The sequence below is a fragment of the Lithobates pipiens genome, unplaced genomic scaffold (genome assembly GCF_037356315.1).
Source record: "Lithobates pipiens isolate NorthernLeopardFrog02 unplaced genomic scaffold, aLitPip1_a1.2 Scaffold_28, whole genome shotgun sequence".
NCBI classification, from domain to species: Eukaryota; Metazoa; Chordata; class Amphibia; order Anura; family Ranidae; genus Lithobates; species Lithobates pipiens.
In genome coordinates, this window is record NW_027507789.1 from 25147639 (window position 1) to 25172603 (window position 24965).

Below are 24965 nucleotides of genomic sequence, written 5' to 3' on the forward strand. Positions count from 1 at the left end.
CGTGTGTACAAGGGCTTAGTGGTGTTTGGACTGGGGTGGACTGAGGGGACCACCTGCCGTGGTGTGAGACTGTCATTGTGACTCAGGAGGGGACGTTTCATGTCCGTGAGGTGTAATCATCATCTGGGCTGCTGCACACTTCTGTCATTGGTACTGTGAGAGTCAATTTCATGTGTGTGTGTGCCGCCCATTTACATTTTTTGCCCTTCTGAGTCCTGTCCCTGAGCTACTTACTATATCAAAAATAAAATAAGAAATTTATTTTGCCTTAACATCTACCTTAAATCACATTGATAATTGCATATTATACTTGTTTGTAGCCTAAATACTGAAGTTTGCACTTAAAACTGTAATTTTGTAACTTTTGGAAATGCCAGCGAAAACTTGGCTGTGCCAGTAATGCCGCGTACACACGAGCGGACTGTATAGCGTACTTAGTCCGTCGAAACACATTTCAGCGGACAATCCGCTCGTGTGTGGGCTTCAGCGGACTTTTTCAGCATGCAGTCCGGCGTACTAAGTATTTCGTTTTTTTCGAAATTCTGTCCGTCGTACTTTGGTTTCAGCGGACAGTACGGTCGTCAGTATGCTAGTTCGACGGACTAAGAATGGCGCATGCCCAGAAAGGATTTACACGGCGGAAGGGTGCTTTGCTGTGTCTTGGACTTCCTATTTCTAGTCCCGTCGTACGTGCTGTACACGTCATCGCGCAAGCTTTCAACGGACTGTTTGTGCATCCGTGTGTGGTCAAGTCCGTTCAGTGGAAAGTACGACGGACTGTCCGTTGGATTGTATGTCGAACTAAGTATGCCATACAGTCCGCTCGTGTGTACGCGGCATAAGTTTTGGGTGTAGTATCAGTAAATTTCAATATGGTAGGTTGACAACACTGATTAGAACTCCCCTCCGTCCATTGTGTGTGTGTGTGTGTGTGTGTGTGTGTGTATGTATGTAGATAGATAGATAGATAGATAGATAGATAGATAGATAGATAGATAGATAGATAGATAGATAGAGATAAATATATTTTGCATGATAATGGTAGGGTAGTTCAACTAGAAGAAGCAGCAGAAATGTCTCAATGGTCCTTATGGTTCCTCTCACAAACCAGTAGCCACTACAAGCCAGCCACTCAATTGCACAATGCTTAGAACCTAGTACTTATTGCCTGCCAACAGCAAAAAAATATCAGAACATCTTTGATTTAATCTGTATGGAGATGCTTACTCAATGTGCAGTCACTGGGCAGGTTGATGACCAAGCAGTATTGTTAGGCAGCTGTGAAGGTCAACCAACCTATATACACTGGCAGTGATGCCTGGATCAAATCATTGACTAAACAAAATTTTAAAAAATTTTGAACGCGAGGAGGTTTCTATATATTTATTTATTTGTTTGCTGGATGGCTTTCACCGTTTAAAAGGCATTATTAAATAAAAAGTAAATCAGCAAATATGTTACACATAAGGACAGATGAACTTAATAATTGTTGTGCCATGGACACTTTAAATGAGTCCATTGTACTGAGTTCCATTAATAAGTATATTGACACTGAATCCTTTTGGCATTCATTAATCCCCTTTACTGCTCTGCTGTACCCAGCACTAATATAATCAAAGACAGCTGCTTATACTATAAACCGATGTAGTATAATTGAACACTTCAATAATATATAATACATTCCCACATACTATACATCTTGATGACAGTTTTCCTTTAACTGGAAACAACAGATATTGTTCATTGTTTATTGTAAAAAAAAACAAAAAAATCCCAGGATTTATATAGGGCCAACAGTTTACGAAGTTCTTTGCAAAATAAAGGGAGATAGTCCAGTTACAATCCAATTCAAGACAGGAGGGTTATGCCGCGTACACACGACCGGACTTTCCGGCAGACTAGGTCCGACGGTCTTCCTGACGGACTTTCGGCGGAGTTCCGACAGCCTTCCCGAACGAATGGACTTGGCCACACACGAACAGACTAAGTCCATTCGAAAGTCCATTCCTTTTGAACGTGATGACGTAAGACGGGACTAAACAAGGAAGTTCAATAGCCAATAGCTTCCTTTGTGTCGTATTTGGTCCGTCGGACCAGCATACAGACGAACGGTTTTCCCGATTTTAGTCCGTTGGAATTGAGTCCGTCGGATAGATTTGAAACATGTTCTATTTCTATGTCCGTCTGATTTTTATTTATTTTTTTAAACGATAGGACTAGCCCCCACACGATCGGATTGTCCGACAGACTAAATTCTTCGGACCTAGTCTGACGGAAAGTCCGGTTGTGTGTACGAGGCATTAGAAGTGTCCTGCTCTTGAAAGCTTACATTCTAAAAGGAAAGGCAATTGATACAAAAGGAAGCAACAGTGTGTGGAAGAGTTGTTGAAGAGACTAAAATACAGTAAAATTTTGGATTGCCAGCATAATTCGTTCCAGAAACATGCTTGTAATCCAAAGCACTTGTATATCAAAGCAAATTTCCCCATAAAAAATAATGGAAGCTCAAATAATTAGTTCCACAACCATTTATTCATAAGGCCTCCAGTTTATAGTCTATATGAAAAGATTATAGCAATGTAATGTCCATCCACAAATGGAAGCCTCCACAAGGGGTTTAGAAGCAAAATCCAACAAGAGCTACAGAGTATAAAGAGGAGAGGCGCCTATAAGTGTAGCAATATGGTTACATTTAATGAAGGTACAACACTTAGCAACTCACATGGTTGATGATTAAAAGAGGCACATCTAAGTATGCAGGCATCTGGGGTAAAGCTGTCCACATAGACCATCCTCCGCACCACCGGCTCTCACCGCTGTCAGTCTGCAATCGTGACCGGGAAGACTACCCTGCAGAAGAGCGATCTGAAAGCGAGACTTGAGCCACTCAGAGCACAACGTGGAATGGACGACTTTGATGGCTATAAGGAGGATGGTCTATGTGGACAGCTTTACCCCGGATGCCTGCATAACTTAGATGTGCCTCTTTTCATCCTCAGCCAGGTGAGTTGCTAAATGTTGTACCTTCATTAAATGTAACCATATTGCTACACTTAAAGGTACCCCTCTTCTCTTTTATACTCAGTTGTGAAAAGACTCTACGTGTATATCAAATCAAAACATTTTTGAAATTGTTGCTTGTTGGCCAGGGTATCCCCCAAAGGCCCTGTTCTGTACTTTCACAGTGAAAATTTTCAATAAGAACTTTCAAGAAAAAAAATGTTGCTTGTCTTGCAAAACGCTGTCAAACCAAGTCACTCTTAAACAAAGGTTTTACTGTACCATTGTTAGGAAGAGGGTAGATAGGTTTGCCTGAAAATACGAATTTTCAGGGTTAACCTAAAAGTGGACAGTGTAGGAGATGAATGAATGAATAACTTGTATAGCGCTACATATGCAAACTAAATCGCCTCAGGGCGCCAGTGTCCGTCTGGGTTTTCAGAAGAGATGAGTCCTGAGCTTCTTCCTGAAGGCCAGATAGTTTTCTTCCGATCGTATGTCCGCGGGTAGAGCATTCCATAGCCATGGTCCTTGTACTGCGAACCTTCGCCTTTTTTATTTGTAACAGGTCTTGGGGATGTGGAGGAGGTTCTGGTTAGTTGACCGGAGAGTGCGACCTGGGGTGTAGTGCTTTATTTTGTCACTGGACAAAAGATAACTGGACAGATTGGGGCAAGGAGTTTCAGAAGATAGAAGAGACGGCTTCAAGACGCTTCCTGTTTGGAGAAACTAGTCACATGCGTTGCTCAGGTGTGATTTTGGCCCGTTCTTCCACACAGTCTTCAGATCTTGAAGGTTCTGTGGGCCTCTTCTATGAACTCGGATCTTTAGTTCTTTCCATATATTTTCTATTGGATTCAAGTCAGATGATTGGCTGGGCCATTCTAGAAGATTTATTTTCTTTCTTTGAAACTAATTGAGAGTTTCCTTGGCTTTGTGGTTGGGATCATTTGCTGAAATGTCCTCCCTCGTTTTTATCTTCATCCTCCTTGTAGATGGCAGCAGTATCAAGAGTGTCTTGGTACATTTTTCCATTTATCCTTCCTTCAATGATATGAAGTTTGCCAGTACCTCAAAAACAGCTCCACGCCATGATGTCCCACCCTCCAAACTTCATTGTTGGTATGGGGGTGTTTTTGGGGTGATGTGCAATGCCATTTGACCTCCAAACATGGTGTCTATTATGGCATCCAAAGAGTTAAATTTTGGACTCATCTGACCAGACTATATTCTCCCAGTATTTCACAAGCTTGTCTAAATGTTGTGCAGTAAACTTTAAACAAGCTTCAACATGCTTTTTCTTCAGCAATGGTGTCTTGCATGGTGAGCGTGCATACAGGCCATGGCGGTTGAGTTCATTACTTTGTTTTCTTTGAAACAATTGTACCTGCTAATTCCAGGTCTTTCTGAAGCTCTCCACAAGTGGTCCATGGCTCTTTGACAACTCTTCTGATTCTTTTCACTCCTCTGTCAGACATTGTGCGAGGAGCACCTGGTCTTGGCAGGTTTATGGTGAAATTATATTCTTTCCACTTCTTGATTATGGCCCCAACAGTGCTCACTGGAACATTCAGAAGTTTAGAAATCCTTCTGTAACCAATGTAATCAGTATGTTTTAAAGCAATAAGGCTATGAAGGTCTTGAGAGAGCTATTTGCTTTTATCCATCATGAAATGTTTCTTGTGTGACTCCTTGGTAATAAGACATCTTTTTGCACCTTTTTTTGAGACTGAACCAGCTGATATTAATTTGCACTGAGAAGGGGCAGGATTGCTTTCTAATTACTGATAGATTTCAGCTGGTGCCTTGGCTTTGGATGCCTTTTCACACCTCCTTTTGTTCAATACTTTTTCCTTGTGTCATTCCATTTTATTACATATAACTTTATTCCTGAACATCTTTGTATGTATGGATTTCATGGATTGTTACCGACATGTAGTGAAAATTTTATGTCAATAGCACCTTTAGGAATGTATTTACCTACAGAAATTGTGATGTGTTTAATACTTATTTTACCCACTGTAATTCCTTTATTAAGTATAATTAAATAAATACATAAAATAAAATAAAGAAATAAAAATATATGAGAACAGGAGCAAAAAACAAAACAAAAAAAACTGACAACTTTTGAGAATAATTTGTACCATCAGGGACCTGAGTAAATCTGTCGTTTTAGACTTTTTGCTATTTTATTAGGGTCACTTTCACTATCCTAATAAAAAAATATTTAATTCTTTTTCCACAGCCCGAAGAATTGACCAATGCTCTAGAAATCAGCAATATCGTATTTACAAGTTTATTTGCCCTGGAAATGGTTTTAAAACTTCTGGTTTATGGCCCATTTGGATACATCAAGAACCCTTACAATATATTTGATGGTATCATCGTCATAATTAGGTAGGTTTAAAGCTTACTAGTGTGAACCTTTACTGTATTTTATATGTTTATATATTTTTTTTATGTTTATAAAAGTTAAAAGCCTTGAGCAGACACCACAAGATGCCTGCTATTACCTTTATTAAATGTAAAGATATTGTATGTGCCCCTCTCTGATTTACATTCAGTTTGTTACTGACCACCGACTTTGCCTGACTTTATAATGCCTCTGTCCAATGGGTGTTGGGGCAATCTCGTCTAATTCTCAGATTTTTCTGAATTTTTTCTCGTCTAATTCTCAGAGTTTTTGCTATAAATAGGAAAATTATTCTATAAATAGAAATTATCACTTTAACAATGGTGTACGTGGCAATAAGTAACACGTGTAGCACAATCATAATATTCATGCATAGGCACCCCCCCTCGACTCATTCATTTATGCTTTGTGTGGAGGGAAGGAGGGTGGATTTTAGGTGCTTGGGTGTACCATTAGTTTTTTTTTTTTACTAATATTTTTTTTATTACATTGGGGAATAATAGTACCCTATGTGATAGATTTTTTATTTTTTTTTAGACAAATTCTCTTTGAGACATCAGGGGTCTAAAAGACTGAGGCCGCGTACACACGAGAGGACTGTCCGTCCAACTTAGTCCGCTGAAACGTGTTTCAGCGGACAGTCCGCTCGTGTGTGGGCTTCAGCTGACTTTTTCAGCGGACAGTCTGGCGGACTAAGTCTTTCGGAATTTCCGTAATATTGTCCGTCCAACTTTGGTTTCAGCGGACAGTCCGCTCGTGAGTAGGCTAGTTGGACGGACTAAGTATGGCGCATGCTCAGAAAGGATTTACACGGCCGAAGGTTGCATTGCAGTGTATTGGACGTCGTATTTCTAGTCCCGTCGTACGTGCTGTACACGTCATCGCGCAAGCTTTCAGCGGACTGTCTGTTCATCGTGTGTGGTCAAGTCCGTTCATTCAAAAGTAGGACGGACTGTCTGTCGGATTGTCTGACGGACTTAGTTGGCCAGACAATCCTCTCGTGTGTACGCGGCCTGACAGTTGCTCCGGGGCTGAAGTGGTTAAATAAAATTGATCAAATATGTTTGTTTCAAGAGATGACCTTTTTTCCAGTCGTATATTTATTTTTGAGAAATAATCAGTGAATTCTGTGTATCCCAGCTGCATTTTGTATTTCTATTCACTACAGTCCTGGTGTTCAGATAGTGGAAAATTCAGGTTATTTTAACCTTCTTATCCAAATAACTGTCCAGGAACAAATCCAAAGAATGAAATGTTCTTTAATTTCACACTGTACATCTTAAATTTTTCTCAACCTGTCCTGTTCAGATAATTGTCTTACCATGGAGCAACACATCAGGCTGGATCTGCATAAGTATAAAATAACAGTCCTGCTTTGTTAGCTTCCCACAGCCACTGCAATCTTTATTTGATAATTACATTGCAATATTTAGACTTCTCTCAAGGAAAAATAATTGGCCTGACCACATGAAGAATAGGGGTCTAGCTCATTGAGCTGCTCAGGCTAAATTAGTTAAAAAAATAAAAATAAAAAAAGATCTTTTCAGCTTCTTTATTTAGAGGGCGTAATTTTTTGGGTGAATTTAGGCTAGCTTAAGTTATTTTATTTAGTGTTCTTTGTGTTTCTACTTTTTTATATTTTTTTTGTTATTTATACATTTTTTGTTTGTTTTTTTCACTGTCTGTTTTTTTCCACGTTGCGAAAAAAACTTAAATAATGAGGTGTTGTTTTTTTGGGCATAAATCTAACTCTTGGGATAACTCCTTAACCTATCACTACTGTCACTTACTGAACCTAACCTTTAATCTAATCTCTAAACCTCAACCTAATTCATACATTTAACCCCTAACTTAATCAACCACCCAAATTTAACTGTAAACCAACCCTTAAACCTAAATCCTAAAGTGAACCTATCCCTCATAGCTACCATCTAACCCAGGGGTCTCCAAACTTTCTAAACAAAGGGCCAGTTTACTGTCCTTCGGACTTTTGGGGGGGGGGGCTGGAATGTGGCCAATGGGAATAGAAATTGTACTAGCGCTAGTGGGAGTAAACAATGCATCTCTGATATTAGGGGGATGAATAGCACCCTGTCGTTGGTATCAGTGACAGGAATAGTGTCTGATCTTTGGTGTAAGTGGGAGCAATAATGCCCCATCCTTGGTATTAGTGGGAGGAATCTTGCCCCATCACTGTTACCAGTGGGGGGGATAGTGACCCTTCATTGGCATTAGTGGGATGGGGAATAGTGTCCCATCATTGGTATCAGTGGGAGGGGGAATAGTGCCCCATCATTTGCATCAGTGGGAGGAGGAATAGTGCCCCATCATTGGTATCAGTGGGAGGAGGAATAGTGTCCCATCATTGGTATCAGTGGGAGGAGGAATAGTGTCCCATCATTGGTATCATTGGGAGGAGGAATAGTGTCCCATCATTGGTATCAGTGGGATGAGGAAGAGTGTCCCATCATTGGTATCAGTGGGAGGAATAGTGTCCCATCATTGGTATCAGTGGGAGGAATAGTGTCCCATCATTGGTATCAGTGGGAGGAATAATGTTCCATCATTGGTATCAGTGGGAGGAATAGTGCCCCATCATTGGTATCAGTGGGAGGAATGATGTTCCATCATTGGTATCAGTGGGAGGAATAGTGTCCCATCATAGGTATCAGTGGGAGGAATGATGTTCCATCATTGGTATCAGTGGGAGGAATAGTGCCCCATCATTGGTATCAGTGGGAGGAATAATGTTCCATCATTGGTATCAGTGGGAGGAATAGTGCCCCATCATTGGTATCAGTGGGAGGAATAATGTTCCATCATTGGTATCAGTGGGAGGAATCGTGCCCCGTTGTTGATGGCGGTGGGAGAAATAGTGCCCCATGGTAGGTGTCAGTGGGCAGAATAGATCCCCATCCTTGGTGTCAGTTTGGGGAACAGTACCCCATTGTTTGTGTCAATGGGAGAAATAGTGCCCCATTGTTGATGTCACCACCAGGAACTATGTCCCATTTTTAGCGTTGGTGTTTTGTATCCATGGCAGGAAAAGTACCCCAAGGGCCAGATAAAGACGAGCAAAGGGCCACAGTTTAGAGACCGCTGATCTAACCTCTAAACCCAACTTTAACCTGCACCCACCACTAAACCTAACTCTTTAAGTTGCTTAGGATATAACCTTATAGTTATCGTAGCAAAAAAGAATGCCAATATTAAACAACAAAATAATACTAAAATATACTATGTTGTGAGCAAGGCCATTATGAATGAATGAAATTAATGAAATACTTATATAGCGCACAATGCGAACTGAATCGCCTCTAGGCGCTGTGGCCGAAATGCGTTAACATCTGCTGTACACACTCACCCATGTATGGAGTTGCGGGTTGTCTTTCATCCATTCATTACATTGGCAGCTGAGCAACTGCACATCAATAATAATAATGAATAATGGATTCTCAATAATCTGGGGTAGTAGCACCTTTCTCTGTTGTTGATGTACTGTACATTAGGACCAGCACATACTGCACCAAATCCAGTCCAAAACTCATAATGGAAAAAAAAATCACATTCGAGGAGGAACAGACAGGGGAACCATGATTGGGAGATCTTCAGCAGAAGACATTACTGAACCTTGGAGACTTCACCTATAACGGTTATCACTTTTGGTGTAAATTAGCAAATAATCAGCAAAAAAAAAACTTTCTTGATATCCACTTTGGTTTTATGTGTAGTGGTACCGCCGTAAAAGGCTGCTGGTAGTTGTGGTCCGTCTCTCACCCTAAATAGCCAGGCACGTCAAGAAGCAGTCCCTGTACTTTGTTTTTATGTCTTATTGAGGGGAATTAAACTCGGATGGGGTAAGGGCAAGTATGGGATGCCCACTTGATTGAACAAAATAAAGAATTGGGACTTCAATTTTATACACTCCTAGTGTATACACCTCATTGCTTCCAGCTCCAGCACATCACTTAATTACTGACCTCATTCTCCAGCAAGTCACTTGATTACTGATCTCACGCTCCAGGACCAACTAGCACTATAGTTTAGGCCTGACACTGGCTCCGGTAAAGGCTTTAGCAAATGCCCTTTGCAGGCAGGGACCACAAGCCCCTATGGTGTAGAAAAAAAACGTTGGTAGTCCCAGTGCTAGTTGTTCACGTGGCTATTGATCCCAGCACCGCATCTTCAGGCCCTGCCAGCCCTCCTGGCTGCAGCTGCCTCTTACCACTGCCCGTGCCACCACAGTCCATTCCACTGGTTCAGCACCCATCCCAGACTGCACTCTTCAAGTCCTCTCAGGCGTACCTCCCTGATCCTCCTGACTGTGTGAAGACTCACCAGCCCTTTTGGCTGCACTCCGTGGAACTCCTGGAGACTGGCCCAGTAGTGTTCTCCCGCTGTCCTCTCTTGCTCCTCCTGTGCCTCCTGGTCAAGACACCTCTGTTGGTTGTAAGAGGGACCAGTCCACACCCAAGCCTAGGCCCAAGTCCCCCCCCCCCAGACTGGGGAGCTTCCTCAAAGTCCCCGACAGCCCAACACTCCATCCTCATCTTCCACCCGATTCCACAACTCCCCAGCTGGGCTGACCCTGAGTATTTGATATAGACCTGCCCTCTGCCAATCCAAGCTGAAGATTCGTCAGGGCCCTCAGAATACCCCAGGCAGCTTCACCTCTCCTCCTTCCTTTCCGAAAGATTCTATTATGTTCTGGAAAGAAGTGGGAGGGCTTAGTGATGCTGCCTGTGAGTCACCCAGCCCTGCCTGGCTTCCTGCCAACCCAGAATCAAACACACAGGCTTGGCATAGGCTTGGCTACATGCCAAGCCTGCTTAAATTTACCTACACTACAGAAAAACCTAACTGTGCTACATATGTATTTAAAATAGTTGTGTATAATGGCTCCAAGATCTCTGTGTCCAGCCATCAACCTGGGTTCCTAATTTCACGAAGTTCCCCTACACAGTTTACATCTAGTATATTGCTAATAAAACCTCCACTTGGGGCCCAGGGAGGTAATTGGAGGTCATCTACAGTGGAGAAATGAGTGACAGATACCTCGGGCAGTATTGTGTAAGGATCCAGAATACACTCTTTAGACCCATTTTGGTATGATTAGTTCTGTGTTCTTTTCTCATTCAAAGGATTGGTAACCAAACTGTGTTTTTTGTTCTTGCAGTGTGTGGGAGATCATTGGACAGCAGGGAGGTGGTCTGTCGGTCCTACGGACATTCCGGCTCATGAGGGTTCTGAAATTGGTGCGGTTCATGCCAGCTCTGCAGCGCCAGCTAGTGGTCTTGATGAAAACAATGGACAACGTGGCCACTTTTTGTATGTTGTTGATGCTCTTCATTTTCATCTTCAGGTAGGCACTCAATAGCACAATGTATTCATGCATAAGAATAGTTCTAGGAGATTTCAAAAATGAAAAAAAAATAGGAATTGGGCAGAGAAATCCACGAAAGAAATGTTCTTCCACTGGATTTAAATCGAAATTATGCAGTTTAAATAGACCTAAATTAAATCACTAAATGCATTAACATTTAAATGTATTTTCTAATTTTTCAATCTCTTAAAATCTTCTTTCATTAAAACAATATCCTGCCATGAAGGATCTTGTTTAGCCACTTCCTATTATGAGGTGACAATTGTCTCTGAGATATGCTCTTGCATTGTCATTCTGTCACATGTGTCCCTGGTGGAGACTACACATGGCCATGTCAAAACACACATTGCCCAACATCAGAAAGCTGGTCCTAAGCAATGATGTGCATGCAAATCTGGATTGAGTGCATATAGACAGGAAGTGGGCAAAATAGGCCGGAGAAGACCAGTAGTACCGAGATGCAAAAAGCGTGAATAAAGTAAAAACACTATTTTATTGAAAAAAACACGTTGATTGTTTTCAACCCAAGGTGCTTTAGCAAGCAACCAGTTAAGGATGCAGGGTGTTTTGAAATAATAAATGTGAAATAAAGATTAAAGCGTATCTGAACCTAAGAACAAACATGTAATCTATTGCAGGTTACGAGTCCTTAGATGTGGTGGCTGCATTTGTTTTTTTCTCTCCTTTATTTTCACTTTGTGATCGAGCTAGTAATTCGCTTACTGTCCTAGAGTGACAATGCTCGCTCACTGTAGCTATGGAGAAGCACCCTTAGCCCTTGTACACACGGTCAGACATTCCGACGGAAAATGTCCGATCGGACCGTGTTGTCGGATAATCCGACCGTGTGTGGGCTCCATCTGACTTTTTCTGTCGGAATATCCGACCGACAACGCTTTAGAGCTGGGCTATAAAATTTTCTGACAACATGGTCCGATGGGACTTTGTCCTATCGTTTGTAGAGAATTCCGATCGGACAAAGTGCTTCGCATACTCAGATCAAATTCCTAGACCAAAGCTATTGGCTACTAGCCGCAACGTAGTCCCGTCGTAACGAAATAACGTCATCACGTTCTGAACGATCGGATTTTCCCGACAACTTTGTCCGACCGTGTGTATGCAACACAAGTTTCGGACAAAATCCGATGGATTTTGTTGTCGGAATGTCCGACCGTGTGTACAAGGGCTAAGACAGGATTGCAAGCAGGGGCGTAGCTACAGGGGTCGCAATTGTGACCCAGGCCTCATGCTCCATGGGGCCCAGGTGGCCCCACTGCACACCTGGATAGGAAGGGGGTGGCAACATATAGAGAAACCAATGCTCTCCATTTTGCTCACTCCTGCAGCTGCTGAACGCCTGCTTCTCCTCCTCTCCTTCCCATGGCCACAGAAGGAAAATGGAGAGCATTGGTTCCTCTATATGTCTTCGCCCCCACTGCCACTCCTATTCAGCTTCCTTCTGCTGCCCCTGTGCTCTCTCCAGACCCCCAACGCTCTCTCTTGCCCCCCCCTCCTCCTTGTCCACGCAGTTCTGCTGGTTCCCTCCTCCCCTCACCCGCTGGCTGTTGCGGGGGATGTGTAAGGATGGAGAGCAGGGAAGAGACAAGTAAATATGTATCGATCACTGACTCTGTCCATTCATAACTAAAGTGTAATAAACTGTGTTTACAATGGTTCAGTTTGTGAATAAACAGGAACCTCAGAGCTATTCCTGTCCATTCATTCTGTGCTGCTGAGGCTGCAAAGTTGGAGATTGAGGGCTGTGTGCTCAATCTTCTTTTCAGTCTCAAAGGTGAAACATCAGAGGTCTGATTAAGCCCCTGATATTTCATCAAAGCTCCCCAACGGGGGTTCCTAAAAAAAAAAAAAAAAAAATTAGTAAAAATAATAAAAAATAATATTGTAAAAAAAAGTAAAAAAAATAAACTATTGACACCAGTGGCGGAACTACCAGGGTTGCAAAGGTCGCACTTGTGGCCCGGCCTTGGCGTTTTGCCACCAGGCTAGGAGGGAAGGGCTCTGACCAGGGGTCTGAAGGGCCATTCATGGGTTCTTGCAGCAAGGCCCAAAAGGTTCTAGTTACGCCTATGATTACAACCTATACGTATACTTAAAAACACATACAGTCCCACACTAAAATAGTTCCACAGTAGGTTCTGTACTTGTTGCATACATTTTTAACCTTATAATTGACCTCTATATGTCATGTTTCTCAGTATTTTAGGCATGCACCTTTTCGGCTGCAAATTTGCATCTGAAAAAGATGGAGACACCCTCCCAGATAGGAAGAACTTTGACTCCCTTCTATGGGCTACAGTCACCGTTTTCCAGGTATTGTAATCCAAATCCCAACATTCAATTATTGGTCCATATGCACAGCATCTTCCTGGTGGGCTCCTCTCTGCTTAGTGCTTCTCAAGTCAGGGTGAAAATCGATGCTTATGAAAGGAGGTGTAAAATGTTGTGTGTTTGCACTTCAATGCATTTAATAACTGTGTATGTATAATATACTAATATTGTAGGGTCTGAAATATGTAAAGCATGGAAGGTGGAGTCAACCTGGAGCTTCTTATATCTCTTGGACACCTAAACAATGAGATAATTTCTGACTCTGTTCCTGTCCACTTGGGCATTTTGGGTGGATTGAATTCCTTTGCGGCTATTGAGGAATATATTTAAAGGAACATTTCATCACTGGGTTTTGGCTTTCAACTTTCAGGACCTTGGTGTTCCGCCACCTCTTCTATATGCCACAACTGTTAGCTTTGAAGGCAGGGTTGGACATATCACTGGCCTCCAATGAATTTAAAGCAGGGCCGATGCTATTAATTAGCTTGGGTAGGTCAACAGATTTGCTTAAAAAAATATCAAGAGCAGCCATTCTCAACCAGAGTACGGTGGAACCCTAGGGTTCCTTCAGAGGTTGCTAGGGGTTCCTTGAGCTGTGGTTAATTTACCTCCCATCTGGTGGTGGACCAGGACAAACAACACATGGTAAAGCCAGCTGCATGAACCAAGTGATCTTTTTATCTGTCTATAAGGGTGGCATTCTGACCAACATTGTAGAAAAGGCATGCTTTTCATTGACCACCAATGTAAGGGGCATCTTTCCCACTCATGGCGGGGTGGTTGGGGTGCATGGAACGGCAGCAGTAAACACTCAGAGAACGAGACTTGTATTAATGTAGAATCCAATAGTTGACGACAAACGTGGTGGGAAGGCGCATCCGACCGGGAACACTCACAGAATATATCAGCAGTGTGTAGCAGAGCAGGTCTCAGATATGCCGACAGCGTCCGTCTTGAGGGGTGGAATGTGGCCTGACCAGTCTGTACCCAAATGGGGAGGTTTCCAGTAAGGATGGTGTGTCCTATCCTTTCTCTACTCATTTGGAACATCTCCCTGGTGATAATCACCGTCCCTGTTAGACAGGTGGCCTGTCCCTACACTAAAGACAGAATAAAATAGGTCTAAACCGGAGTGGGGTCCTCCAGTAACCTAAAAAAGTGGACTATAGCAGCCAAACATGGGAGACAAAAGCCAAATATAATAAAATATAATCTTTGTTGTACAATGTTAAAAAGAACTACATTTATTTTCCTGTATATGGTTTGGATGAGGCCTTCAATTCTTTTTTTTCTGTCCCTATACTACCCACATGCGAAATGCATGCCAACCCTGGGAACCAGGACCGAAATCGGCTCTGCCTGACCCAAGATGGCTACCAGAGTCACATGCAGTAGCTGCATCCAATCGGTTAGCTTCCCCAGTGAACCAGGAAACCATAGAGGAACCAAGCTCCTCTTGACTTGCACTCCAACTACAATGCCGCTGCTTGCGAGCGCCCCCTACAGTGGAGAAAATAGACTGCACCTGTCTACACACTGACCACCAATTTATTGGTTTTAGCGGGGGTTCCCTGGGACTTATTAATATTGAATTAGGATAAATAAATGATAGATAAATAGCCCTACTGTAAGGAAAGTTTTATATTTAGAGTGGTGTGTTTCATTTGTTGTGTGTTATTTTGAAATTGTAAATGTCCAGTTAGTGTCATAAGGTTCATAATAAACCGCTTATGTTCCTTCATGGAGTACACGCAGCACAGTCAGCATGTTCAACGTCCCATTCATACTCTGTGATCTCTCCATGCAGATTTTAACCCAAGAAGACTGGAATAAGGTTCTCTACAATGGAATGGCTTCCACGTCATCTTGGGCGGCCCTGTATTTCATCGCACTGATGACGTTTGGAAATTATGTGTTGTTCAACCTGCTAGTTGCTATTCTTGTGGAAGGATTTCAGACCGAGGTAAGCCTTCATTCGGCACGGATGAAATAAAGAAAGGGATTGACTCATGGTAGGAGGATTGGAAAATTGGGATAGAAAAGTGACTTATATAGGAACTACCCAGCATCCGATCACTGCAAACCAAAAAACACTATTTCATTCATTTGTAATATTCAAATCTAACTCCCCCATCCATCCTCGTCTCCATGCTTTATTTTGCGAGAAATCACTTTGAAAAACCCCTCTAGCTGCGGCCATCTTAAGAAAGGGCAGATGATTCATGTAACATTTACTTCCTGCAATCCATCAGTCCTTAGCTCAGGCATGTAGGCAGGAGAATGTACTATGCTGAGAAAACCCCTCCTCCCCTCCTGAAGACTCCTGGGATGTAGGACATCATTTGCCTAGGCAAGAAACCAGGAAATACCTGAAGAAATGTAAAAAGAAAAAGGTCAAAACAAGTGACTATAATATACAGGGGTGTTGCTAGGTGGGAAAAAATGTGATAACCCTTCCCACATTTTAAAGTAAGTCCAGCTCAAGCCTGGTATCATGGGGGGCGGGGTTAGGCTCACTTGCTGATTGCTGCCGGGCTCACCAGTGCCCATCATTGCAGCCTCACTAGTGCCCATCAATGCAGCCTCATCAATGCCCATCAGTGCAGCCTCACCAGTGTCCATCAATGCAGCCACATCAGTGCCCATCAGCTCAGCCTCACCAGTGCCCATCAGCTCAGCCTCACCAGTGCCGATCAATGCAGCCTTACCTGTGCCCATCAGTGCAACCAGATCAGTGCCCATCAGCTCACCTTCACCAGTGCCAATCAATGCAGCCTCATCAGTACCCATCAGTTCTGCCTCACTAATGCCCATCATAGCAGCCGCATCAGTGCCCATCAGCTCAGCCTCACCAGTGCCAATCAATGCAGCCTCACCAGTGCCCATCAATGCATCTTTATCAGTGTCCATCAATGCAGCCTGATCAGTGCCCATCAATGTACTCTCACCCATGCCCATCAATGCAGCCTCACCAGTGCCCATCAATGCAGCCTTACCTGTGCCCACCAGCTCAGCCTTACCTGTGCCCATCAGCACAGCCTTGCCAGTGCATGGGGACAGGAGAGCTGCCGTTTTCCACAGAGCAGGGAACTCACGCTTACCCGGTGCTCGCAGTGACACAAAGTCCCGCAGTCCCACCTCCTGGGGCACTATTCCTCCCACTAACACCAACGATGGGACACTATTCCTCCCTCTGATACCAATGATGTGGCACTATTCCTCCCACTGATACCAGTGATGGGACACTATTCCCCCTCCCACTGATGCCAATAAAGGGTCACTATCTTCCCCACTGATACCAATGATGGGGCACTATTCTTCCCACTGATACCAGTGATGGGGCACTATTCCCCCCCATTAACACAAATGATGGGGCACTATTATTCCCACTGATACCAGTGATGGGACATTGTTCCTACCATGGACACCATGGATAGACCGATATTCCTCCCCCTAATATCAAAAAAGCATTGTTTTCTCCCTCTGACAGCAGAAGAATGACTACTCCCAATGGCCGAAGTCCGGCCCCCCTAAAGCCTGAAGGAGAAAGTTTGGAGACCCCTGGTATAGACTATGGAAAACATAAAACAAAGGTTTATATATACAGAATATAACATTCACCAAACCAATTGGCATTCAAATACGCACTCATTGTGGTTGCGCTTCAATATATAAAGAATTATCCTATGTAATATGACATGGCAAGCATGTATAATATGCAAAAGCCTTTAAAAATCGGTTGCAATAAAATCGACATTAGTAGCGCAATGTTATACAGAGAAATTGCAAAAGTTTCCATTAAATACAGGAGCCTGCCCAATTCCAATTTATCACAACACAGCTTGAAGCCTCCCACGGAAAGACCACACAGGATCCATGTCTGTGGACGACGATCCCCCCTCCCCCACGCTCATTACGGAGCAGTCCTGTTTACACTGCACTTTGAATATGCTGATCTCCCCGGCCGATCTGTTTTATTTCACACTCACATCGTGTAAATTCCGTCTACACCAAAAGGGGAAAGGATTTTCTGCTGATGGTGCGGAACCGGCAGCCGCAGCCGCCATAATAGACAGCGAATGTTTATCATAACAAACAGGACCATCACTTACTGAGCCGAGTCCGCGCTGTGCCGCCGGCGCTTTATTTTCTTCCCCCTTTTTTTTTTTTTACAGTTTATTTTAGAAATGGTGGCGGTCTTAAAAGAGAACCGGTCAATTGGATGTTTATGCAAGGAACTTTATATAAATAAACACGATTGTGCAGGATAACTTCTGAATAACTTCTATTTACTATTTTTCTACTTTAATTCGGTGGTCAGATTTTGGCACTTTAGCTTAAGTAGTCAGCTTCTGGGTGGTCTTGCTAATATGCCGTCACGTAGGGCCTGTTTCGCACAGGCTTCAGCTTGTATAAGAGCAGTGTGAACAGCTTTGTTGAAGCTTTTAAAGTACCATTCAACTCTAGTTTGTAAATAATAAGCACAGATCCTAATGGAAGTGCTGATTGCCACTTTAAGCAAGCTGCTAGCAGGCTTCAACTGCTTGCCAACCACCCTATAACACATTTATTGCTACAGGGTAACCGCGCTGCGCAGGATCACGTGTGTGTCTATATATATGTATGTATGTATATTTATATATATATATATATATGTGTGTGTATATGTATGTATGTGTGTGTGTGTATATATATATATATATATATATATATATATATATATATATATATATATATATATATATATATATATATATATATATATATATAATCAGGGATATGCAATTAGTGGACCTCCAGCTGTTGCAAAACTACAAGTCCCATCATGCCTCTGCCTCTGGGTGTCATACTTGTGGCTGTGAGAGTCTTGCTATTCATTATGGGACTTTTAGTTCTGCAACAGCTGGAGGTCCGCTAATTGCATATCCCTGGTATATGTGATCATGTACTTCTGGCTATTGACCGCGAGTGTGCGGGCGCTGGCAGCAGATCTACACAGTGGATCCTGTGGACCCGATGTCCACCGGCACCAGTTTGTTCTGTACCCAAGCAGAACGGCAATCTGCCTATGTAAACAAGGCAATTTGACGACCTGTCAGTACAGAAGGAATGGATCCTGTGCTCCTGGAAAGCAGAATCACCGATCCATGGCTTCCACTAGCACTGGTGGCCTGTCCATTAGGAGCGCATTGGCGTTACCCCTCCTATCCATGCGCCCGGCCCCCTAATCTACATACAGGGAAGTGGTTAAAGTAACGCAGCGCCTGGTCGTGAGGGAGGGGGGTAAATCTTCTGGAGGTCAAGTGGTTAAACAAGCTCCAAGAAGTGCTGAAGCCTGCTAGCAGCTTGTTTAAAGTGGCAGTCAGCACTCCCATTAGGATTTCTGTTCATCATTTACAATCTGAAGCTGAAGAGTACTTCAACAAAGTTTGCTTAAAAGTTCTGCAAATGCTTTGTCAAAGCTTGCTGTTCACACTGCTCTTTTACAAGCTGAAGCCCCTTTGTAACAGGTCCACAAAGCCAATAGTTACAATTTGACTAGACCCGCCCATGAACATTCCCCAGGCTATGAAACCGTGGCCCAGTAGGCATTTTATTTAGTCCCTAATATTAACTTTTTTGACTTTAGAAGTTTATGCGCTGTGCCTGTCCACCTCGCTCGTCTCAGCCACTTCTGATAACTTGGACATTCCATGATGCCTTATGCCCTAAAAACACGATAGGATTTTACGATGGAAAATGTGTGATAGGACCTTGTTGTCGCAAATTCTGACCGCGTGTAGGCTCCATCACACATTTTCCATAGGAATTTCCGCCACACAAAATTTAAGATCTGGTTCTCAAATTTTCCGACAACAAAATCCGTTGTTGGAAATTCCGATCGTGCGTACACAATTCCGATGCAGAATTAAGCAGAAGAGCAGCACTGGCTATTGAACTTCATTATTCTCGGTTTGTCGTACGTGACGTACGTCGCCGCGTTCTTGACGTTCCGAATTTCCGACCAACTTTGTGTGACCGTGTGTACGCAAGACAAGTTTGAGCCAACATCCGTTGGAAAAAATCCCATGGATTTTGTTGTCGGAAAATCCTATCGTGTGTACAGGGCAATACTCTCCTTGTGGACTCCAAGATGCATGTACATACTGTGTGTCAGGACATTGGCTAGGAGTCCGAAGGAAGCATGCATCCTAAGGTGACAACATTGCTTCTGCTCAAGAAGCAGCTCAGGGAGCGTTGTCGTCCTAGGGCAGGAAGAGAAGAAACATGCAGGATCACTAGGTGAAAACAAACCTCAAACTGAAGAAAACAAAAAAGGAAGCAAAGAATAACATTAATGAAACAAAGGGAGGGTAAGCTACTCCTTACAACTATTTTACATTACTAAGCCCTGTGGGTGGGGCGAAACGCGTCGGCCATGCCCTGGATGGAGCCAAGTTAAAGCCCTGTTTACTACCTGGCCCTCTTGGGTTGTGCTGGCGTGTGGCAATTTGATCTTTTTTTTCCAGGAATTGTATAAAGTCGCAGCAAGCTCTTTCTCCTGCCTGCATCTGATAGTCACCAGACCTTTTGGATGTATGGCTAGAGCAGCACGCTAAGCTCTACATGGTCACAGCTACTATTTTACTTGTTTTTTTTTTGGTGACTTAAAGCGGGAGTAAACCCCCAGAATTTTTCTTTTTTTTTTTCTGACCAGCAAGGGAAAAGGCATAATGAGCTAGTATGCACTGCATACTAGCTCATTAAGAAATACTTACCTTAGAACGAGGACTCGATATCTCTGACGATCCATGCCGAGGGAGCTGACGTTCCCCTGGGCGTGTCTTCCGGGTATCGCGGCTCCAGCGCTGTGAGTGGCCTGAGCCGTGGTATCTTCACTCCCGCGCGGGAGATTTCTTTCCGGCAAAGTCCGGCGTCTGCCGGGCTTTCAGCCAAAAATCCCTTGTGCGCATGCGCCGCTGCAGTCAGTGGCGTATTGCGAGGGGAATATATCCTAAACCGTACAGGTTTAGGAGATTTTTTTTTACCTACAGGTAAGCCTCATTATAAGCTTGCCTGTAGGTAAAAGATAACAACTGCTTTAAGGGCTGGTTGGCACCAGACCACATGCTAGGGTGGATCATTTTAGTGTGCGGCTGGTGTCCGCTGTGTACAGGAAGCAAGGAGCATCGTCTCCTATAGTATCCTATTCAGTTGTTTTGTCTATAAGTTTGTGACTACGTTTTCAATTATATCAAATTCTGTTTTTTATTTATTTACAGGAAGTAGTAAAGAGAGAAGATTTGAGCGCCCATTTAAGCTGTATACACCTTCCCGTAGAATCACTCATGGTATGTGATAAATATTTAAAGGGGTCCTTTACCCACCCCTTCCACTTTCTCCAACTGCACTCCTACCACCTTCCTCTCTAACAATCAGATTAAAAAAAAATATATGTTAATACCTTTTTGAGGGACCCTTCCTTGCACTTCTTGGGTTCTTGCCTAGGTCTGCAGCCTCCAAAGATACCTATCCCACACTTCCCAGGAGGCCGCAGCGCACTCTATGGTGCCTCCAGCCCCCTGATGACATCAGAGAAGAAGATAACATAGCACTGGCCCGGCTCTGCAATGGCAATGTTAATACCTTTTTGAGGGAACCTTCCTTGAACTTCTTGGATTCTTGTCTAGGTCTGCAGCCCCCAAGGATACCTATCTCACATTTCCCAGGAGGCCACAGCGCACTCTGTGGTGCCTCATTAGGGGGATAATTGTCCTTGGTTCTTGTAGCTGCCCTCCTAATGATGCACAGCAGTGCATGTGCCTCATCAGGGGGCTGCCTGTGGGATCCCCCTGATGACATTAGAGAAGAAGATGATATAGTGCTGGACCTGCTCTGCAATGGTGGGTCCCTTGCTGGGAGTGATATTCCTCTAACAGTAATCTCCAGACAGGTATCAAAAAACAGTTAAAGCAGTATTAAACTTAAAAGCTACCAGTTATTATATTGCAGCTTCCCATTTCTAGGTTATCATCATAGCTCCCAACTGTCCCTGATTTCGAGGGACTGTCCCTGATTTGGAGCAATGTCGCTCTGTCCCTCATTCTTCCTCATTTGTCCCTCAGTTTGGTCTGATCTATATAGTTGCATATAAAATGCACTTTCTTTCTAAAAGTGCTTCCCAGTGCTAAACCTTTCATCCAATTTCTAAATTGCATTGGCAAAAGCCAATATAAAGGAATAGTAGTGGTAAAAAAAGCACTTGTGGATTTAATTAACCTTTTTTTGTTAATTCTCCTTTAAGGGGGTGTGGCAGGGGGCGTGGCATATGCCTACATTCCTTTGTTAGTAGGTGTCCCTCATTCCCATCTCAAAATGTATCATGACTGCATTCATTTTCTTTTTTTCGGCTCTTTTTTTTCTTTTTCATCCCGTGATCCTGACAGTAAGTCTGTTATTTTTCAAATGTACAAGCTGTCCTGCAGGGTTAAGAAAAAAACTATTTATCACTGACAGGGGTGCTTACAATGATCAACTCTTATTTTTTTTTTTATACGTGCATGTAAACCCTCACATATACACAGTGAAGTGAACAGCCTCAGATGATACACAGAGATGAAACAAATCTCCCTACATAAGTTTTACATGTATATCTGCTGTCTTTATATATTCTTTAGAAAGTGCACATTGTGTTACAAATATTTCTTCCTGATTCAGCAGTAGAAGGGCAGTCTGGGCATACACTGTGTGAGAGCTGATTGGAGTAAAGGCATACCTCCCACCTAGGCAGATGAATGAAGAAACTTGCAGAGCTGTACTGTGAATGGACAAGCTCTCTGCTTAGCTTTTTTTTTTTTAAAAGAGGAACTGCAGTCTGCGCACATAATTTGTAATAAAAAAACATTTGGAGCTTCCCTCTAACCACCTTGCATATTTTATGTACCGTATTTATCGGCGTATAACACGCGCCGGCGTATAACACGCACCCCAAGTTTAGGCGGGAATTTTAAGGAAAAAAACTTTTAGGAGGGAAGTTTAAGGGGAAAAAAAAACTTACATTTATACGCCCATCAGTGTCATCTGCAGCCTTGTCCACCATTGCAGTCTTGTCACCCATTGCAGCCTTATGCAGTCTTGTCCACCATTGCAGCCTTGTCTATTTATTTTGCGATTTGTTTTTTTATTTTTTTTAAATGCCGCCGCCGAGATACAGAGCCGGATGCGTATCTCGGCGGCGTGCGGTAGTTCTCGGCGGGCCTCCGGCGCCTTCGGCTCTTCTCGCCAGCTTTCGGCCGCCTTCGGCCATTCTCGGCCGAAAGCTGCCGAGAAGAGCCGAAGGCGGCCGAAAGTTGCCGAGAACGGCCGAAGGCGGCCGAAAGTTGCCGAGAACGCCCGAAGGCGACTGAAAGCCGCCCAGAGGCTCAGAATTTCGGGGGATCGGCGTATAACACGCACCCACGATTTTCCCCTGCTTTTAAGGGGGAAAAAGTGCGTGTTATACGCCGATAAATACGGTATACTGTGATTCTGTACTTGCCAAATATGCTGCAGAAATCTCCCTCCACTGAGTCTGGCTGCGCTCATTTGAACTGTGGGCAGCTGAAGCTGCTGCCTGTTCACTTCCTGGATTTACACAGACACACCTCCAGCTCTGCAGCTCTCATTGGCCCTCTTATGACTCACCCCCCACCTCCATTCCTGGCAAACTCTCACAAGAGAGAGCTGTGCATGATGTCATAAGCCTAGGCTAATGACCAGACAAGAAACAGGAAGTGGGCTGTGTTAGGTATTTACTGGCAGAAAAAAAGATGTTTTACTATCTAAAGTTAAAACAACAAGGGAAGAAGATTTAATAGCTGGAAAGATGAAAAAATTATTGAAGGTCCACTTTATGTTCCCTTCCCGACACAAATTTATAACTTTTTATCTCCTGTGTCGGAGAACTTGTCAGACGTTATCATGCTGATAACAGAGGAATGGAGCAGCATAAAGACACTACACTCAGAGCTTGTGGGGAGAGATAAGTAAACACTACAGATATGTGTGCCCAAGTCAGATTTCATGAATGGGGATTACATCCACTTTAAGCAAAACCATCATCCCAAAAGGAAAAACCTGCTGCAGTGCACATGTGCTAATAGGAAAAGAGGTGTGAGCAGAAGGATGACCCTAACACAATGCATTGACCAATCAGCAAGCTGGGGGTGTGTTCTTCAGCAAAGATTTTTATTTTATTTTTTTAAGTTTATACACATTTAATCAGATGTTTTATATCTTCTTATCAACCTCAGCTGTAAAACCAAAGCCTATTACAGCGTGCACCCATGACACATTGGGGGAGACTTACCAAGTGCCGCTTTACACTATGCGGTGCGGGAAACGCATGCAATTTTTAAAAGGAACCGCATCGCATTCCTGTTCAAATCGCAAGCAATTCTTCAGCAGTGCGATTTGAGCCATTTTTCTGTGTGGCTCAAATTGCACCGAATCCGCACCAAAATCGTACAGGACCCATTTTTCTGCAACAGAATCTTATGGGTGTTAACACCCATGCGATCAGATTTTTCAAATCACACTGCGTTTTGCTAATCGTTTTTGGGGTGTCGTTATCTTAACATACACACCCACAGCGATTCACATGAACGGGGTGCGGCTTGGATGCGGTGCGGAATCTACACAGAATTTGCTGCAAATTTGCAGCGCATAAGTGTGAACCAGCACTAAGCCCTGGTTCACATTAGTACGATTTGACATGCGATTTGCATGTAAAATCGCATGTCAAATCAGCGGCAGTTGCTGGCAATGACATCGTCCTAATCGGTGCGACGCTGCATTTGCGTCAGCTTCTAACTTCAGTTCAAATAAGCTTTGACATCTAGGTGTCTAGATAATCTAGAAGCTGATTGGTTACTATGCCCGGCTGCACCAGATTCTGTCTACAACAATTTCAGTGAATCTCCCCCAATGCTTCTATGTTACTATGGGTATTCAAGAGACAGAGCACAGCAGAATCCATTTGCTTTTTGCCTATTTAATGGGATCCAAACCAACAGAGCAAGCAGGGAGAAGGATGGAGGGAGCAAAAGATTTGAGCTTGACTTATTGACCACTGTAAACAATTTATTTTTAGCTTTTTTCTTTAGAAAAGCAGATAAGGATGGACAGGCAAACACACAAAAATGATGGCTAGGGTGCCATCTGCTGGCCACAGAAGAATCTTTTTAAACAATATTTTTATTTTTTTAGTAAAGCAGATAAGGATGGACAGGCAAACGCACAAAAACGAGGGCTAGGGCGCCACTTGATGGTCACAGAAGAATCTTTTTAAGTAATATTTTCTTTTTTTAGCAAAGCAGATAAGGATGGACGGGCAAGCACACAAAAATGAGGGCTAGGGTGCCACCTGCTGGAGACAGAAGAATCTTTTTAAACAATATTTTTATTTTTTAGCAAAGCAGATAAGGATGCAAAGGCAAACACAAAAACAAGGGCTAGGGCGCCACCTGCTGGCCACAGAAGAATCTTTTTAAACAATATTTTTATTTTTTTAGTAAAGCAGATAAGGATGGACAGGCAAATACACAAAAACAGAGGCTAGGGCGCCACCTGCAGGCCACAGAAGAAAGTTTACTAACAGTGCGAATAGTTAACATTACAATTAACTTTTTTTATAATTGCAGGGTGGTGGCTCCTTGTCTGGCTCTGAGAGTGCACCAGATGAATGTGGTCTCCGTAAAAGTCTCTCCAACGTGTCTTGTAAGTGTAAACATCACAAGCTACTTAATGGAGGCCATAACAGAACTTTGTGTTTTTTAGCTTTTTTTAAACATCACATTTTGT

At 43.2% G+C, this 24965-nt stretch overlaps 1 protein-coding gene across 4 annotated transcripts in view; it reads left to right on the forward strand.

Annotated features, from left to right (window-relative positions):
* Nucleotides 1-24965, forward strand: part of CACNA1G (calcium voltage-gated channel subunit alpha1 G) — a 151186-nt gene that overhangs the window by 52681 nt on the left and 73540 nt on the right. For all 4 annotated transcript variants that reach the window (XM_077458918.1, XM_077458917.1, XM_077458919.1 and 1 more), the window contains exons 9-14: nt 5246-5397; nt 10590-10775; nt 13013-13127; nt 14953-15108; nt 20408-20476; nt 24806-24881. In XM_077458918.1, coding sequence (XP_077315044.1) covers nt 5246-5397; nt 10590-10775; nt 13013-13127; nt 14953-15108; nt 20408-20476; nt 24806-24881 — 754 coding nt within the window. The remainder of the gene's footprint in view (nt 1-5245; nt 5398-10589; nt 10776-13012; nt 13128-14952; nt 15109-20407; nt 20477-24805; nt 24882-24965) is intronic.